General features: G+C 43.6%; 2 protein-coding genes across 2 annotated transcripts; one reads left to right on the top strand and one right to left on the bottom strand.

Moving 5' to 3' along the window:
* Nucleotides 1-305: 305 nt before the first annotated feature.
* LOC308081818 (uncharacterized protein) lies at nucleotides 306-4,826 on the bottom strand. The gene is made up of 10 exons (XM_080423442.1): nucleotides 4,803-4,826; nucleotides 4,002-4,106; nucleotides 3,587-3,689; nucleotides 3,144-3,203; nucleotides 2,844-2,901; nucleotides 2,391-2,606; nucleotides 2,035-2,200; nucleotides 1,664-1,852; nucleotides 806-919; nucleotides 306-425 (listed from the first exon to the last, which is right to left on the bottom strand). Exons 1-10 carry the CDS (start codon nucleotides 4,806-4,808, stop codon nucleotides 321-323), a joined length of 1,122 nt encoding a protein of 373 aa, XP_080279568.1. The 5' UTR covers nucleotides 4,809-4,826; the 3' UTR covers nucleotides 306-320.
* Nucleotides 4,827-6,331: 1,505 nt separating this feature from the next.
* On the top strand, nucleotides 6,332-11,824 carry LOC308082244 (single-strand selective monofunctional uracil DNA glycosylase-like). The gene is made up of 4 exons (XM_080423924.1): nucleotides 6,332-6,509; nucleotides 7,472-8,087; nucleotides 10,486-10,641; nucleotides 11,148-11,824. The coding sequence occupies exons 1-4, from the start codon at nucleotides 6,403-6,405 to the stop codon at nucleotides 11,523-11,525; spliced, it is 1,257 nt and encodes a 418-aa protein (XP_080280050.1). The 5' UTR covers nucleotides 6,332-6,402; the 3' UTR covers nucleotides 11,526-11,824.
* Nucleotides 11,825-19,194: the final 7,370 nt, after the last annotated feature.

The raw sequence follows: 19,194 nt of genomic DNA, 5'->3' as shown, positions 1-19,194 counted from the left end.
TACTTGAGTAAATGTACTAGTTACTTTACACCACTGCACGTCAGTGAAGAAAAAACGCTGGGAACATCCTTATGTACAACTGACTTTGCAGGGAAACAAGCCCAAAGTCGCTTATAATAAGCAGACCTGGCAACGCTGGCAGGCTAATAGTCAAACAGCAGAGGGCGCTGTTTTTCCTTTTTATTTCCCAGATTGGCCTGAAAGTTATAAATTAATTAGCACATGAATGGCCAGTCGGCTGACAGACTTAAATGCCAACTTTTGCCAACCGAATACCAGTCTGTTGCAGTCTGAAGTAGTCTGTTTGGTGGAGATTCACCTTAAGAAGTATATATAAATACCTCTTCCTGTGAGCAATGGGGCCCAAAGACTTGGTCAAAAGAGAAGGAGTAATTCGTCTGCGTGTCTGTTCGGCCTGTATGAGACTGAAGGGTACAAATAATTTAGTTGATGCTATGTCCAGTGTTTATGGAGGCGGCGATAAAGTATATAAAGGAACAGTGCCAATATGAATTGAGTGACGACAAAACAAGACACGGTCCAATAACTGTTAGACCCAATGTAGTTCTCAGACTTCATGGGGTCAGTCTGGGGCATCAGTAGTCTATTCTAAGACTCCAGATTTGGGCAAATTTCAGACTCGACCATAAAAAAAATAGCCCATGTACAAGCTCACAACGGGCCATGGCGCATCACAAGCTTGTATATAATAGTCTAAGTATTATTAGATTAAAGTTCCGTGTTTAACCTTTTTTTAAGTCAAATTGGTCCAACCAACTGATATGAAGGTCATAATGGGACTCACCTCCTCACTCTTGGCCAGAATCAGGGACTTGTTGTCATGAGCAGAGAGCTGGATGTGACCATCCATTCCTCCAGCCATCAGAGGGCGCACTCTACAGAAAACTCTGATGTTGCCCTATAGAAGTAAACCAGTTTGTTTGAATTCAAAACAATGACTTGTCGGGGTAAAGAAAATATCGCATACATACACAATAGACTAAAGTCTATATACACACACACACACACATATGATATTAAGAAATGAGAGATACAGTTAAGTGCATACATTTAAAAATAACGTTTATAATAAATTAGGGCTACAGCATGTGTGTTACGTTTAAATGATGGGATACCCGACTCTTACAACTGAACCAGAGAGGAGTGGCTCATATCTCTCCACAAGACTTTGTAGAAAAGGAAAGCTGCACACTGTCCCATTTACAGTTCAAACCAGCACTACAACTGATGCTCATTACTGAATGCAATTGTTCCCCCTCTAGTCATTTTTGGATGTAGGGCAGGGCTGGTGTAGGAAAGTTAAGGAATTGTAGTATTACGCCTGTCAGCAGTATGTATTACTTTCAGTAAAACCAAACATTCAAAACACTTATAGAGAACAATTGTCTGTTTAGGTCAACAACTGTTCATTCATCACCGTCTTTGAAAGAGCATGCAGTACTCAAGCAGCCTCAACCCATGACGAGTTACCTTTCAACTGAGGTTGAAGAGCAATCTTCAATTCACTGCATTACAAGCTGTGAGGGTTCACAACTATGGGCATATCTTGTGTGTACCGGTGCACTAATGTCTATGGAGTGGCAAACAGAACACCCTTCTCCATCCCTCCATGCAGCCAGAGCCCTACAATGGTAAACCTTGCCTTGAGTTCCTGGATGATGTTATGTAGGCGCCGTCGCTCCATCTCGCCAAAGTGCAGCTCATCCCTCTGGCGGGCTGCAGTCTCCTGATGAGCGGCCAGCTTCTCCTCAGTCTCTCGGAGTGTCGTCTGGGTACAACTGAAGCTCGTCTGGACACAAGTCAGGCCGGACTCGGCTGCAGACAGCTTCACCTTTAAGCGAAGCGGAGAGAACATTACATTTTAAGAACCATAGGTTTCAACTGAATTTTGATTTTAATTTAGGCTGTCCATAATGCAAACCGTGGGTGGGGAAAGCAAAAGAGAGTGTTCAAGACAAGTTCCAAGGCTTTATTTATTGGAAATTAAATGCATGGTAATGATGAATAGCTTACCTTTAGAGATTGCAGCTCTCTTTCCACATTTTCTCTGAGGGTCTCTGTGGCCTTGTGCTCCTGCTCCAGATGCAACAGCTGCCTCTGTAGCTCAACATTGTTGCCGATTGCATTTTGGAGATCAGCTTTGACCCCAGACAGGACCTGCAGCTCCACCTCATACTCACTGGTGGGGAAAACGCACGTTTTAATTTTCCTGCAGCCAACATTGGCCAAAAACTAAATACCATTACTAGAGCCCAACCGGTAATTATGCAGATGATATGTCCTGATATTTCAGCACTTTCAACCTGGCGTCCCTATTGTGGCCATGTCGGTCAGGCTCACACCATTACATCCCTAGTGATGTGACATACCTGAGGCGACTCTGCAGCGTTCTGATCTTACAGTCCTTCTCGGTCACTACAGCCTTCAGCGACACGTTGTCTTGGGAAGAAGATTTGACTTTGGTCTGGTATGTGGCGAGCTTCCCCTCCATGTCAGCGACCTTGCCTTTTAAGTCCCAGCTGGGTCGCTTTGCCCCCGCGGAGGGCGCGGACACACCTGCTTTTGGAACTGTGGCTGAAACGGGCCTTTTCAGGACATCAGAATGTGTGTTAGTGTTTTATTTATTTATCACTTTTACCAACAGCAGGTTTGGATAACAACGTGATGAACTGAAGAGACCCTTTGTGGTCATTAGGCGTTGGAACCATTAACCCCGTTCAGGCATAAGAGCGGGTCATGGGGCCACGCATTTTTGTTGCTTTAGCTTCTTTTGTAGGGCAGCACAAAGACAATGTGGGTCTATGGGAGACACCCAGAGCTACTGGGGCGTAATCAGCTTGCTGGAGCCAGGCTTCCTGGGCTCTGTGCAAAAGGTCTTTGCTTAGCAGGGCAGTGTTCAAAACTGCACAAAGACTAGGGTTGATATCTAGGTCTGGGGAGATTCCTTTTGATTAGGTTACCCAATCTAGGTCGTTGTGCCTCGTGTTTAGCACTTGACAATTATAATCAGCCATCTATTGCCGTTTGTGGCCTGGCTCTGACATCACAATACTATGGGTTGCTTTTAACAGTTTAACCTCTGTATGCAGACAATAGATAAATTAGATGTATGCAGACAGTACCTCTAGAAGGCCCAGCAGCAAAGGTCACAGCAGGAGGCGCCATGGATCTGGCTTGTTTAGCTGAGAGGCATGGTTACGATATTGTAATTTAGATCGCATGTTATAGGACGCCATACTATACACACTATAGTATAGTGTGTATAGTTTAAAATGTACAGATTATACTGTTTAGACTTTAGAGTTAAACTGATGATACACATGATCCTAGATTACCATTTCTATGCATTTGATGGATTACCTCGTGTTATCCATGCTAAATCGCTCTGGATTAAGAGCGTCTGCAAAATGCCTAAATTGTATTCATAGAACTAAAATCAAAGCTGAAATTCTTGTCAAATGCAAGACATGGTCCTGAAGATGGGTTGGACCCACAAATCTTACAGGACATCATAAAGTTACATTTGTACACTGTCAGAGTCTCTCACTGAGCATTTTCAACTTACACACAGAGGGTCTGGCGGTGGCTGTTGTGGGTCTCTTGTTGCCGATGACAGTGGCTGCTACCTTTGGTCTGACGACCGCCTCTGGGTCCTTGCGCTGCCTTTTCTGCAGGAACAGAAAAGGTTAGGGCCCCGAGTCAGAACGATAAACTGCCAAAGAACGGCATTATAAATATAGTACAACCTCAACTTTCTCCCAGCCCTTGTGGTTGCCATATTTAGCAAGAAATTCAAGCAATTTACAAAAACATACTAAACTTCAGGTGGTCCTGACCTGGGAGTGGGTCAGTGGGATACAAAAATGTACACACGGCTAGGCTATTAAGTCACGGGGCATTCTAGTAATCCCAGAGTGACCCCTTACACGATGGTCAAGTATTTATTTTACAGTATAATTAGGAATGTTTGCAACACAAACCTGGGCAGGCTGGCTTTCATGGTTTTCCATAGCGTTAGCCAGGATCCTCTTTGTGGAGCTCATGGGCAAGGGTAGACGAGAGACCGACTTCGGTGGGTCTGCGTTCTGTTGGATATTATATACACAATAAGTTAAGTTAATTATAGCAGACCTAGCCTTGGATCAAGACTACACCACTGTAAAATACATCTATGATAAAGTACATTTACTCAGTACTGTCCTTGGTATTTTCACTTTACTGGAGCATTTCCAATTTTCAGTACTTTTACTCCGCTACAGTCCAGAATGACGCAACACATTGTGAGCTTGTAGATCTGCTATTTTCAAAAGCTTTTAACACATTTGAAAACTTGAGAAATGTCATGTGACATTCTGCATAATGAGAGTAAGCTTTTGTCCCATTACATGTTTACAGAAGTAAAAAAGTGGGTGAAATTCGTTTTCGTGCATAGTTCCCATCGTATCGTTAGGAGTACTTTGATAATGAGTACTTTAAGTACATTTTTATACCAATAATGTTGTACTTTAACTCAAGTACATTTTGAATTCCGGACTTTTACTTGCAACAGTATTTTTACATTGCAGTATTGATACTTTTACTTACTTTTTCCAACACTGGCATTTTAACGACTCTGATATTTGCATAGATACAAGTAAGTCAGACTTGATCAAATACATCTATGTCTTGAACCAAGGCCAGCAAGGATCCACCCAAACATAACAATCCAAAGTTATAACTTATTGTATTGCCATATAGATTGTGTCGTGTAATTGTAAATAAACAAAGTCAACAGCACCCACCTCCATGTTGTCGTTTTGTTTGCTCTCCTATCTATAGGGGCTCCTATAGGGGCGGCCATAGCTGAGTGGTTAGTGAGCCCGCCTAGGGAACCAGAGGCCCTGGTTGCCCCAGGTTCGATTCCAGGCTATCCCAGCATATGTGCCGATGATATGAAATTTGTCCCTGAGCAAGACTCTTAACCCCAATTGCTCACAGGTTCTCATTGGAAACAAGACCGCAAGGACTTTCATGAACGACCTGTTAAAAGAAATTATCCTTATCCTTATCTCAAGACTGAGAGCTTGTAGATCGGCTACTTTCGGAAGTTTCGGTTCCGAGGAGACAATTTCTCTATTGGTAAATGGTTTGTGAACCAGTGATCTAGAGTAGTTAGCAAAACAGAGGCTTGGTCCATCAGGGACGGAAAGACTTATAGATGTCAACAGACACTGTCAGGGGGGCCATATATCTAGCTCAACGAGAAGAAAGGCGGCCTATTAGTCCGGAGGTCACTGGTTCGATCCCTGTCCCTGACAATGTGTTGAGGTGATTGTGATTTGGCATTCTTAGGCTTACATAGTATGTCTTGAGGTTAGGGGTAGGCATAGTTTTACTGAAGTTAAGGTTAGTGAGGGTTTAAAATGCTCATTTGTTAATTGCATGGTTTTCTTTCTCTCAAGTTCAGTCTTCTATGTTTCTATGGCTTATTGTGCATATTACTTATCATTGCTTCTTTCTTTTTTCTTTATGCATTCACTGGCCCCGTATTATTGCTGCTTGGTGCTATATTCTTCATTGTAGTTGTTTGTGTGTGTTTAGCAGTGGTTGGAAAAAGTAGCCTACTCAGATATTTTGTATGTAGAAATACTCTGTTACAAGTAAAAGGCCTGTGTTCAAAATGTTACTTGAGTAAAAGTACAAAAGTATTGGCATCAAAATATACTTAAAGTACCAAAAGTAAAAGTACTAAAAATGTTTGAAAATAGCAGATCTACAAGCTACAAGTTATGAGCTTGTAGATCGGCGATTTTCAAATAGCCTATGGGTTGAAGTGATTAATGTATGCTTTATAATATAATAATTTATGTCTGCAAAGAAACTAGTAACTAAAGCTTTCAAATAATTGTAATGGAGTAAAAGTACAATATTTGCCTTTGAGATGTAGTGGAGTAGAAGTAAAAAATATTGCAAATTGGAAATACCTAAACATTTTACTTATTGTACAGTGCTTGAGTAAATGTACTTAGTTACTTTACACCACTGGTGTTTAGGCAACTGAAATATGGACGATTCATGGACACTTAAAAGGATGACAGCAAATGGCTGCCAACAAGGACATTTAATTCATGATGTTTGTAATTCATTGTGGTTAAAAAATATATATATATTGTATTTAATCAGAATGCATTCATAACAGGGGTGCTGTAGTAGTTCATGTCCTATAGAGGGCAGCGGCTGCCATGAAATGTCTCTGTGCAGCCCATATGTCTAAGGAGAAGAATTTACAGGAGATGTAAACAACACATAGCTGTTAGCCTGCTAGCAGAGAGAACATTACGTTATACATTCATGAATGTCTAATTCACTTCATTGGTAAAGCGTAATGTTTTCTGCTGTTTAATGGACTCTATAACGCAGACACACAACCTAAACATCATGTCTGGTCATGAAGCAGAAGCAGAATTTAAACGGGAGGAGAAACGGAGCCATTGTGCCGCAGCCTCCAGGTCGGTGTTGTTCTCATGTCTCGCGACGTTTGGAACCTCTCCCTCCGCTCTAATGGCTCCGAAATGCATGATTTTAACACTTTTCCTCACATCGTTTCTAAAAAGTAAAGGTCAGCCCCTATTGTGTCAGATGTTTTAAATCTTAGCGGCCAAGATTTCTTTACCGACGGGTTGAAACGAGCTTTTAAATCGTTTTTCTAGTCAGACTGTCCGATGTTTTCCCAATGCAATCTTATGGGAGCAGTACTGCGCATGCGTACGGGGGTTGACTGGCCACAGGCTGACAAAACAAAACATTTAAACGCTTGTTTCAACCCGTCGGTAAAAAAAGTCTCGGCCGCTAAAATGTAAAACATCTGACAGCAGGAGGGCTGACCTTTACTTTTTGGATACGATGTGCAGAAAAAGGTCAGAATCATGCAAAGTGGTCAATGTTCGCCGGTGTCGTCACCTGCCGGCTCCCGACGCGGTGGGACCTCATCATCTCTGAGCTACACAGCGGAGGGAGACGTTCCGATTGGAGCTTTGTTGTTGTTGCCATGTCTGCTTATTAGAAGAGACTGATTGATTGAATACTTTAGTTTGCAAGAGGTACAGTTATTCAATGATTGTTAAAAGGATAACACGAAAAGCCCTGAGGGCTTGTTTCCATTGTGGTCCTGTGCATTCAATTCATCAAGACATTTACATGAAACGCAACCCGCAACTACCAGTATTTACACGTTGTATTTACATATTTACAAAAGTTACAAATTGTAACATTCAAAGAGATATGTTTACGTGAGAATTGAATGAGAATTCAAAGAGATATGTTTACGTGGAAAATAGCAGATCTACGAGCTCACAACGCGTCGCATCGCGAGCTTGTAGATCTGCTATTTTCAAATAGCCGTAGCCTATATAGTCTCTTCTTTTGGGCTTGTTTCTTTTCATAGACCTGGTTGCTAATTTCTCTCCTCCAGGTTCCTCCATCATGTTGAAACAGGAGCAGAGATTAAACAGGAGCAGGAGGAGGACCATTCTTCTGCAGCCTGTAGGTTCTTCCATGTTGAAGAGTTTAAACAGGAGAAGCAGGAGGATCATTCTTCTGCAGCCTGCATGTTCTTCCATCTTAACACACAAGCAGAGTTTAAACAGGAGAATCAGCAGAAGGACCATTCTTCTGCAGCCTGTAGGTTCCTCCATGTTGAAGAGTTTAAACAGGAGAAGGAGCAGGAGGACCAGTCTTCTGCAGCCTGCAGGTTCCTCCATGTTAAAACAGAACCAGAGTTTAAACAGGAGAATCAGCAGGAGGACCATTCATCTGCAGCTTCCAGGTTCCTTCATGTTGAAGAGTTTAAACAGGAGAAGGGGCAGCAGGACCATTCATCTGCAGCCTGCAGGTTCCTCCATGTTGAGCTGGAGCTCAACGCCCTCCTGAGGGGCCTGGTGTTCAGCGAGCCGGTCCGACACATCTACAACCCTCTGGAGTACGCCTGGGAGCCGCACCGCTGCTACGTGGAGACCTACTGCCACGGCGGGCAGAGTGTTCTGTTCCTGGGCATGAATCCTGGACCATTCGGCATGGCTCAGACAGGGGTGAGAATGATGGATGAAGGATGATGATCCACCATCCATCATACACACGGTCAAAACACTGAGAAGACAATGAATGCTTCCTTCATTTCATAGTTCATACAGCTGACAGTAGCTTCAAGGAATACCAAAACGCTCGCCCCAAAACACAGGGGCATATCCGGCGGTATTCACCTGGTATTCCTAACCCTAACCTCAGTAAAACTATGCTTAAACCTAACCTTATTCCTAACCCCAATCTCAGTAAAACTTTGCTTAAACCTAACCTTATTCCTAACCTTAACCTCAGTAAAACTATGCTTAAACTTAACCTTATTCCTAACCCCAACCTCAGTAAAACTATGCTTAAAGTACCTAACCTTATTCCTAACCTTAACCTCAGTAAAACTATGCTTAAACCTAACCTTATTCCTAAACATAACCTCAGTAAAACTATGTCTAAACCTAACCTTATTCCTAAACATAGCCTCAGTCTAAACCTAACCTTATTCCTAAACGTAACCTCAGTAAACTATGCCTAAACCTAACCTTATTCCTAACCTTAACCTCAGTAAAGCTATGCCTAACTCGAAACTTATTTCTAACCTTATCCTCAGTAAAACAAATACAAGAACTGCTGGTCCGCGAAAGAAATGTGGGCGAGCGTGTTTTGGGGCGAGCCTTCCGGTTACCCCTTCAAGCTCTTATCTGCCAGATAGTATTATAGCATCTAAGTCAGGGGTCTTCAAAAAATTTCAGGCCAAGGACCCCTTAGCTGAGAGAGAGATGAAGCAGGGACCCCACTATACATATTGTATTAAATTGTGTTGCAGATTAAACCTTGTTTGACAGCACTATCATCAGTGTTGTGTCAATTCGCGTTTTTTGTTTATTTCAGACATTTAACCACTTAGTAAACTTGACCTTTGACTCTGCGCTTGGTTTGCTCTTTTTCCCCTCTACACCAAACCACTATAGCCGATCTACAAGGTCTCTGGAGACATTGTGAGCTTGTAGATCTGCTATTTTTGGCTAAAGTTCCCCTCAGAATAGGGATACTTATGGGGCGGCCATAGCTGAGTGGTTAGTGAGCCCGCCTAGGGAGCCAGAGGCCCTGGTTGCCCTAGGTACGATTCCAGGTCAGGCCAGCAAATGTGTCGATGAAATGAAATTTGTCCTTGAGCAAGACTCTTAACCCCTAATTGCTCACAGGCCCTCATTGGAAACAAGACCGCAAGGACTTTCATGAACGGACCTGTTAAAGGAATTATCCTATCCTTATGCTAGGGCTCAAGTGGTTAATGTAAAACTCTGTAGTAACTCTGAAGACCCCTGATCTAAGTTGCTTGCGGTTAACCCATAACTTTTAGCCAGGGGTTCTCAAACCTTTTCATGTCAAGGACCCCCAAATTGTTTTTGGCCGTGGACCCCCATCTGCTATCTGAAAATATTTTGTGCCATGGACCCCCCCGATACAATATTTGTATTGTAAAAGAATCAAAATCTTTGACAATTCTTCAAAACTTTTCAAACGGTATAATAGCAGATCTACATCGGATATACTGAAGTAATAAATATAACTGCTACACCCTGGAACCCCCTCAAGGACCCTTAGGGGTCCCCGGACCCCACTTTCAGAACCACTGCCATAAGCAGTGTTGGGGAGTAGCCAAGACGGAAATAGCAAACATGCCATCTCCGGTTTAAAGTGTCCCGATTTGTTTACCTTCTAACACAGCGCTACTCAACCCGCGGCCCCAACGCAGCGTCTTGGCGGCCCCTCATGGTCAAAAATAAATATATATATATATATATATTTTTTAAGCACAGGATAAAAATATACATTTCCGTTCAAATATATGTGTTGCTAATTTCATTTCCAAAAACAAACAGACAGACATACATACAGGTGCGTCAATTGTTACAGGTATAATGCATAGTTTTCTATGCATTTCGTTTTTTTGGGGGGGTTTGACCCCCATTTTCGCCGCGCGCCCAGGATAGGTGTCCGTTAATTCAATCTCTGGGAGTTGGCAACCCTAACCTTGCCATACCTTAGCTTTTGCTGAACTGATGCCACTGGACATACACACAAAATAAACAGGTACACTTTCAATATGATGTCAAAAAGTACATTTTCTTATAACAATAACAATGTGTAGTGTGTGTTACAAAATCCAAAATAGGACCGTCATTTTTAGCTGGCGGCCCCTTGGACTTTTGGTATTTTGCTGAGTGGCCCCTGAGCCATCTTAAGTTGAGTAGCCCTGTTCTAACATCTTTCATAAATAGCAGATCTACAAGCTCACAAAGACTAGGTACAGTAGGACCTGGGAAATCGGCATCTGCGTCAGACCCAAACAAATCTGCCATCTGTTTTGTGGCTCTAAAATACTCGCCTTTCCCTTCTTTCCATCCTCAGGTCCCGTTTGGTGAAGTGAAGTCTGTTCGTGATTGGATGAAGATCACGGGAGAAGTGAGCCACCCCCCCGACGAACATCCCAAGCGACGAATCACGGGGCTGGCCTGTACGCAGAGCGAAGTGAGCGGAGCACGCTTCTGGGGCTTCTTCAAGAAGGTGTGTACTGTGGAGGCCTGTGGCACAAATTATTACATATAATTGCCTGATCGCGATTATTTGAGATGATTGCAAATATGTTTGCATTATAGTCAGTATCGTTTCTGTATACATTAATCTGTTGTAAAATAGCCGAATATGACTTGCTATTTCCGCTATTTTTTTAAACATTTTGAAAGTCAAATCATTAAATATAATGGCCTGTTTTGGCCATAGTACATTATTTGTTTTCATTATTGTTACCAGTTATTGTCATTTATTTTTATATCTTTATATCTAAAAAAAAAGTACCAAATCAGAGTTGGTATGGTGACTTTATACATTGTCCGATACTTGAATGTGTCCTTATATTATCATCACTTTACCCAAATACAGCTCAAGTGGAGTTAGGAGGTTTTTGACCATTAATGTGGAGATAGTTGTTTGGAGGTTTTTCTGACAATTTGAGGATCCAATGGAGTTTAGAGATTTAGACAGTAAGTGTCTAACTACAGGTGTCTCTACAGGTGTGTGAGGACCCCCAGCTGTTCTTCCGCCACTGCTTCGTGCACAACCTCTGTCCGCTCATCTTCATGAGCGCCAGCGGGAAGAACCTGACGCCGCCGGAGCTGTGCAGAGGGGAGCGCGAGGCTCTGCTGGCCCTCTGCGACGCGGCGCTGTGCCGGGCCGTGGAGGCCCTGGGCGTGTCCATGGTCATCGGGGTGGGCCGGGTGGCCGAGCAGCGGGCGCGGCGCGCCCTCGCCGCAGCTGGCGTCAGCCACGTGCGAGTGGAGGGCCTCATGCACCCGTCCCCCAGGAACCCGCTCGCCAACAAGGGCTGGGAGGCGGTGGCCAGGGCCAAGCTGACGGAACTGGGCGTCTTGTCCCTGCTGAATGGAACGTGACGACCCCCTAATCAAGCCCCTGATTTATGCCCCCGCCACGCTGGGTGAAAATAGCAGACTTACAAGCTCACACATCACACTGCGCGTCCGCTGTGCAGTGGTGGGAAAAGCAGTCACATTTGTTACTTAAGTAAAAGTTAAGAAAAAGTCCGGAATTCTAAATGTACTTGAGTAAAAGTACAAAAGTATTGGCATCAAAATGTACTTAAAGTACCAAAAGTAAAAGTACTCATTATGCAGAATGTCCCATTTAAAGTTTTCAAATGTATAAAAATCTTTTGAAAATAGCAGATCTACAAGCTCACAGTGTGTCGCGTCGCAACGCATTGTGAGCTTGTAGATCGGCTATTTTCAAATGGCCGAAATGTATATAGGACTGAAGTGGTTAATGTGTGTTTTGTAATAATAATCAAAATCTCCAAAGTAACTGAAGTTTTCAAATAATTGTAATGGAGAAAAAGTACAATATTTGCCTCTGAGATGTAGTGGAGTGGAAGTAAAAGTACTGAATATTGGAAATACTCAAGTAAAGCAGAAATACTTCATGTGAGCTTGTAGGTCTGCTATTTTCTTTGTGCGACACCGTCATGCTACAAAGTACGAACTGGGCTTCAGCCTGATCTGACCTCATCCTTAGCACCTTATTGATCAGCGTGTTACTGACTCTTTGGTGTGTTAAGGTGGCTCTCCACCAAACGGACAACTTCAGACTACAGATTGGCAGTTGGGTTCAACGTCAGATGATGTCAGATTTTCAGGTGTCCAAAAGTTCTGGTCGCCACAGCGCACCAATGTCACACAAACTATTGCAAGCGTTCGGCACCTTGTTGTGCGCATGCGTCAGAGGAAAACAGATTAAATAACTCTACACACCAGGAGGTGGCAGTAGTCTGTAGGAACCTAAGAGAGCTTGGACCAAAACACAGACATCAAATGTGCGATGTACGGGAAATGTCTCTGGCTTATCTAGGCTTGCTCCTGCACCAGAAGCAGAGGAGAGGTCTACATCTCTACTGTGATGCCCCAATCCCTTATATGGAGTGTTATGGGATTGTCTTGCTCTGCTCATGCTGTTCTTCCTAGGTGAACAGGCCCTGGGTGGGGCAGTCTACATGCCTGCTAATGGCTCATTGGAGAGCACCTGGGCCCGGTGCCTCCAGGAGTCTATAAGAGCCAGCCATGACAAATGGGGGCTCGTCAGGGATTTGAACCCGGGACCTCTCTAGCTGGGCTTCACCATGCATTTTGGTTCCAAAGTCTGACGGGTCAGTTCGGTTCTGTACAGATTTTAGGAAAGTTAACAATGTGGCAAAACCAGATGCCTTTCCATTGCCTAGAATGGATGATTGTATTGATCAGGTAGGGTCTGCAAAATGTGTCAGCAAATTGGATTTGTTAAAAGGAATATAGGCAAGTCTGTGGTGGTGGGAGGCCCTCGGGCAGTGAGTTTCAATCGGCCTGTGGAGAGCTGTGACCTCCTGCGGGTGCTGGTGGTCCTGGAGGTGGAGGAGAGGGTGGGGCCAGCACTGCTGGCGTGGCGGGTGGGCGGGGATGCACACGTTGAGGCCGTCGGTGCAGGGGGTCGCCGGGGATTGCACCTCCTGGAGCGCCTCTTCTTGTGTGGCCTGGGGTGGGGGGACTTTGTCAGGTTCAGGGGTCGTCAGTTTGCCCCTGTTGGGGAGGTAGAGCGCCACGTCGTCACGAGTCAAGGCTCAGGCTGGCCATGTTTTTGGCATCGGCGGAGTCCCGATCCTCTTGGCTCGCGGGCCGCGCACGGCGGAGCGCCCTGATGTTGCCTTTGGGGCGTGCTAGCTCGTTGTGGCATCTCTTCCTTGGGTTCATCTCCCTCTTGTATTTGCGCTGGCTCGTGCTGCTCACCTCACTGATCACCTGGCGGATCTCTTGTTTGGCCTCAGTGATAGCTTTGTCCAGCGTGAAGGGGAGGTCCTGCACTTGTCTCTTCAGACGGTTGTAATCACAGGTCAGTGCCAGTGTTGGCAGCTCCTCGCATGGATCAACAGTTCAAGGTGCAGGTCGATGCGAGTCATGTTGGGGCAGGTGCAGCATTGTTGCAGGCTGACAGTGGGGGGATGGACTGGCCAGTCAGTTTCTTCTCTAAAAAGTTTAATAAGCTTAAAAAGGTTTTTTTCAGAGCCTGACGGTCCTTGGCCTGTTGTGGAGCCGTGGATCCTAATGGGACCACGACTTTAAGGGGGGAGGTGTGATGCCTCACTCCCTTATATGGAGTGTTATTCGAGTGTCTGCTCTGCTCATGCTGTTCTTCCTATATAGTCCATGAGCCAGAGCCCCAAAATTGAGCAATGATTATCGAAAGAGTGGGCAAAACCAAACCTATATTAAATTGTTCATAGGGTCAATACGAGTAAATAAATATATGATAACCTTTCCACAGAAGCATCATTTTCATAGTTATCACACATTTTGTTATTTTCCCCATACGTACATGACAGGTGAAAAAATTACAACATTTAAAAAATAGCTATCATAATGAAACTTCCCCAGTTGATTACTTACATGAAGACAATGATTTATCGTATTACAAGTTTTCTGAAATTGTATATTTAAATATGCAAATTAAGCATTTAGTCCATGAGCCAAAGCCCAAAAATTTAGCCAGATATTGAATATTCCCTCGTTAAAAACCTTTGACTCCATCATCTTAACAAAATTAAATAAGAATGTTGACTCTAGCTTTGTCCAATGTTCCAATGTTGATTCTGGAAAGTTATGCAAATTCGGGCATACTTTCCTAATGCCCAATTTGCATATTTAAATATACAATTTCAGAAAACTTGTAATACGATAAATCATTGTCTTCATGTAAGTAATCAACTCAGGAAGTTTCATTATAATAACTCTTTTTAAAATTTTGTAATTTTTTCACCTGTCATGTACGTATGGGGAAAATAACAAAATGTGTGATAATATGAAAAAGCTGCTCCTGTGGAGAGGTTATCATATATTTATTTACTCGTATTGACCCTATAAACAATTTAATATAGGTATGGTTTTGCCCACTCTTTCGATAATGAAATCTTGTCTGGCTCATGGACTAATAGGTGAACGGGTGGGGTCAATCTACATACCTGCTAATGGCTCATTGGAGAGCACCTGGGCCTGGTGCCTCCAGGAGTCTATAAGAGCCAGCCATCACACTACTTGGGCAGTTGCTGGCGGTAGCCGACTGAGCATGTTCGGTGGGCTTGCGACACATCTTTTATGGAGTTTTCAAAAGCCCACAAAGATCATTTTATCTGCTTCAATTCTAACGTGGTCCAGTCTATAGTAATGAATACTATCGGAGGCTACTTCTTGTGTTTTGTTTGCTGACCAGTAACTGACCGTGGCTACAGCCAGAGCCAGGGCTTTGTTGCAGTTTGAACATCCATGAGGGATGTTTAATGTTTTTGTTTGTTGGGCGCCAACACCCACTAAGCATTTGACCTTATTTTGGGATCAATACTTCAAATATGTGCATCAAAGGAGCCATATACAGTAGATTACTGTAGAAAGTAACATTTCTAAATGACGTTGGCATGGCATAACTCTACACTGAAGAAAAGTTAGATGACTAAGGACGCAGGTATCACTGTGTATGTATATATAAGAGGCCTAAACATATAACTATGAATTTTGCAATTACATTGTGAAAAATGTTGCGGAAGATTTGCAGGGATTTGGATCCAGAAGGCAGATCCGTGGGCAAACGCTGCTGGGACACAGATCCACATGGGACCCCTGACTCAAACTGACCAATAAGGACACAGATCCACATGGGACCCCTGCCTCAAACTGTCCAATAAGGACACAGATCCACCTGGGACCCTTGACTCAAACTGACCAATAAGGACACAGATCCACATGGGACCCCTGCCTCAAACTGTCCAATAAGGACACAGATCCACCTGGGACCCTTGACTCAAACTGTCCAATAAGGACACAGATCCACCTGGGACCCTTGACTCAAACTGTCCAATAAGGACACAGATCCACCTGGGACCCTTGACTCAAACTGTCCAATAAGGACACTTAACGGGTTGTACGAGCCGTAGTGCACATAGTGGTAAATGAGGATGAGGAGGAGCGTCCCAATGATGAAGACCATAGTCTGGACCCAGAGGGCCACTAGGTGGCGCTCCAGGCAGTTCCTGTCTCTCCACCGTTGTTGTTGTACTGACGGGGGTCAGCATGGAGGGGAGAGGAACTGGGTATTTATATGTAACCTACCTGCGGCTCCCTTGATTGGCCTCCGGCTGTTGAGAATTTGTATTTATATTATTTTAAAAAATAGAATAAAATAAGTGATTTTAACCAGGAAAAGGTAATACCTATGCCATATCACGAAATCCAAACTCCCAGAGAATATCTAGTCTGTTATCACGATGTATTAATATACCCTAATATCGATATATTGCCCAGCCCTAATTAAACATGGGTTATTGTGTTAGACTGAGAGGAGAGGTGGAACAGATCTCTATGTTCAGTGCGTTACCCCTGGTTCTGGTTCTCTGGCTGTGGCGGTTCCATGAGGGAATCTGGTTCTTGTATTACTTGTTCTGAAACTGACTCTTCCTCCTGCTCTGCGTCGGCCTCTTCCCCGGGTTCGAACCTCTTCTTCCTCGCTGTGGGAGTACAGAACAGCATGACTGCCATGTGAAGGGCCTTCACGAGCCTCTTGTACGTTTTTTTTTTATTGTAGGAGCTGTTTATTGTGAACACAGGTTAAAAGCAGAGAAACTTTAACCATACTCTTGACTTTTCAAGAGTCTCTAACTATTAACCGGCTGTCTGCAAGACCTTAAAAGGTCGAGATGAGTTAAATCCAGGACAAACACTTTTGAGTCTGTCCCACATTTGAAATAATGCATGTAATATTTGGATGCATTCCGTTTGTGCACTGCTCTACTCTTAATCACCCAGTTTAACTTTTGTTTCATTTCTCACAAAATGTGTCAACATGTTTAACAATTCTTTGAACCTGCAGATGCATGTGTTACATCTGACAACCACCTATATATCGGAGACCCCAAAGAAATATTTTCAATATAAATGACAACTTCATGGGTCCAATGTTAACCCCACATTTGAGCAGCGCTGCCCTGAGCTCATCATCTGTCCGTCCACGGGAATCCAGCATCTGTGAGTCCTCAGAGTGCTGGCTCTCTTCCTTTCCCTGTCTCCTTTACGGCAATGGTTCAGGGGGGTAAAGTCGGTTCGATTCCCGGCACCCCCTGCCCCTGGGTTATTGTCAAAGTGTCCTTGAGCAAGACACTGAAACCCCCGACTGCTCCTCATGGAGCAGGTTGGTGCCTTGCATGGTTTCCTCCGCCGTCGATGCGTGAATGTATAAATGCACCATTTACCATTCATACTTGGTTGACAGAGTACCCCAGGGCTCTATACAAGGCCTCCTCCTGTTGTCACTCCGGCTACAGACTTAAATATCTTTGCCAAAAATAGCCAATCTACAAACTCAAAATGTGTTGCGGTGCGACACGTTCCGAGTTTGTAGATCTATTTTTACCAAATGTTCACCCCAAGAACAACGGCGCAAGGGTTCACTAACGAGCTCCCCACTGACTCATCTGAGCCAAGCCAGCTGCTGGGTGAATGATGACAATACTGAATACTCCTTTGTCCTGGTCTCTCTTGTTTTGACCTCAACCACAGCTCAGGGAATGAGAAATCACTTCTGAGTGATAAGTACTGTATAGAAAGTAACTTAGAACAGTGGTTCTCAAACGTTTAAAATGTCAAGGCATTAGGGCCACGGCACAGACCACCATAACTGTCAGTGTACTCCTTACGGGTCCATTTGGTTCCATTTGTACACTTATACCCATGAGGGTCCATTTGGTTCCATTTGTACACTGTCAGTTAGACCCATGAGGGTCCATTTGGTTCATGACCATCAACCATTTAGCTGGACCCGACTTTGAGAACCACTGACTGATAGCATCGGTTCTCAAAGTGGGGTCCGGGGACCCCCAGGGGTCCTTGGAGGGGTTCCAGGGGGTCCCTAGCAAGATCTGTTACCTTGGCTATTTAAAAATAGCAGATCTACAAGCTCACAGCGCGTCACTTCGTGCCGTGCTGTGAACTTGTACATCTGCTATTTTTGAGTGTTTGAATAGGGGTCCCTGGCACAAAACATTTTCAGATGGGAGTCCATGGCTAAAACTAAAACATATGAATTTGGGGGTCCTTGACACAAACAAGTGTGAGAACCTCTGACTTATAGGTTACTTATTGTGTCATACTTCAAATGACCATGTATCTGTCATGTCTACTCTGTGCTTTCTGTTTGTATGATTATTTTATGCATTGTATCTATTGTTGTACCGTACGTGTGCTTTACTTTTTTACTATTGCTCTTTACCTTGTATTACTGGACATGTATGCTTAAAGGTGAGAATGTGTCCTATTTAAATAAAAGTTCAAGGAAAGATTTCATTCAGTCAATCAATAATTCCCTTAAAATTCTACAGAGACGAGAAGGCATACAATTTAAGGGAAATATTACATAAGTGATAGTACCAGTAATTAAGTATTTCTTGCCTTTAATCATGTGCTTCATGTAGAAATGATCATCGCAAAATGAAATGCAGATACACATTTTTAGTCTTACAGTAATTAGCATTACTGCTCTTTTCTTTGCAAATTGATTTTATTTTAATTGCCCAAATCAGCCAAAAAAACAAAACCAGGACCATACAGTATTATTTAATACAGAATATTTCTGGCCAAATAGTGATGATGATGATGATTAATAAGGGACACCAATTAATTGCTGTTCCTATTAACTATTAAGAAAAACATAACTGATGATTAGTTATTTGATAGCATCAATAGTCATTTAATAATATCATAGCACGGCACCGAGTGCTGCGATATGAGCTTGTACGTCTGTTATTTTTGAATAGCCAAAGAAATCTTGAAATGCCACAGATGCGTTCCCGCTGGTCTTAATGGGTTAACCAGGATCACATTTCCGTGTGTCCATGTTTTCTTCCTCGACAGCCCCAGTGACACATGATGGAAAACAAACCCCAGGCCCTGGTTTGTGTGTCGAAATGTGGGACAAGTTTACTTCCCCCAGACAGCTGATGCCTCGATGTTGAACTTGCAACGCATGCCGCGTTTAACCCCGATTTGTACTTGGCGGTACAACCGTGCCTCGCACCAGAAATAGCCCATCTAGGAGCTCACAGGGCGCTGCGAGGCGACCTTTGTACCACTAAGCATATATTGGGCATTAGAGTATAGGTCAGCCTCAGTGTCTGTAGTGCACTGCTCACTGCTCAGTGCTGGTCAACAGGCCAAGCACTGCACTAAGAGCTGTTTATTGTTGTACAAACTGTATAAAAGATACAGGTTTTGGAGCTGAAACCAAAACCTTATTTTAGATTTGACTTACTTGAGTCATACATCTAACCAGGGCCGGCCGCTGCCATAAGCAACATAAGCGGTCGCTTAGGGCCACAACCACTAGGGGGCCAAAAAAAAAAAAAGTTGTAACTTTCAAATTGTAATTATGTCATGTATCTCCTATCCAACAACTAGTGTTATTATTTTAGTATGCAATAAAAAATGACAATGATTTTATAATGGGGGTGTTTGGGGGGGGGGGGGGACACCCAAAAAAATC

This window comes from Gymnoscopelus braueri (genome assembly GCF_963280865.1).
Source record: "Gymnoscopelus braueri genome assembly, chromosome: 3".
Lineage (NCBI taxonomy): Eukaryota > Metazoa > Chordata > Actinopteri > Myctophiformes > Myctophidae > Gymnoscopelus > Gymnoscopelus braueri.
Note: the sequence above shows the minus strand (reverse complement) of the source record. Positions and strands in the feature narration are given on the sequence as shown.

Coding starts and splice junctions, on each gene's coding strand:
- LOC308081818 (XM_080423442.1), bottom strand. Junction 2,607..2,843: donor AGCAAGCTGATTACGCCCCA/GTAGCTCTGGGT, acceptor TGTCCTGAAAAG/GCCCGTTTCAGCCACAGTTC. Junction 920..1,663: donor ACATCATCCAGGAACTCAAG/GCAAGGTTTACC, acceptor TTACTTCTATAG/GGCAACATCAGAGTTTTCTG.
- LOC308082244 (XM_080423924.1), top strand. CDS start 6,403: ATGGACTCTATAACGCAGACACACAACCTAAACATCATGTCTGGTCAT. Junction 6,510..7,471: donor CATTGTGCCGCAGCCTCCAG/GTCGGTGTTGTT, acceptor TCTCTCCTCCAG/GTTCCTCCATCATGTTGAAA. Junction 8,088..10,485: donor TCGGCATGGCTCAGACAGGG/GTGAGAATGATG, acceptor TTCCATCCTCAG/GTCCCGTTTGGTGAAGTGAA.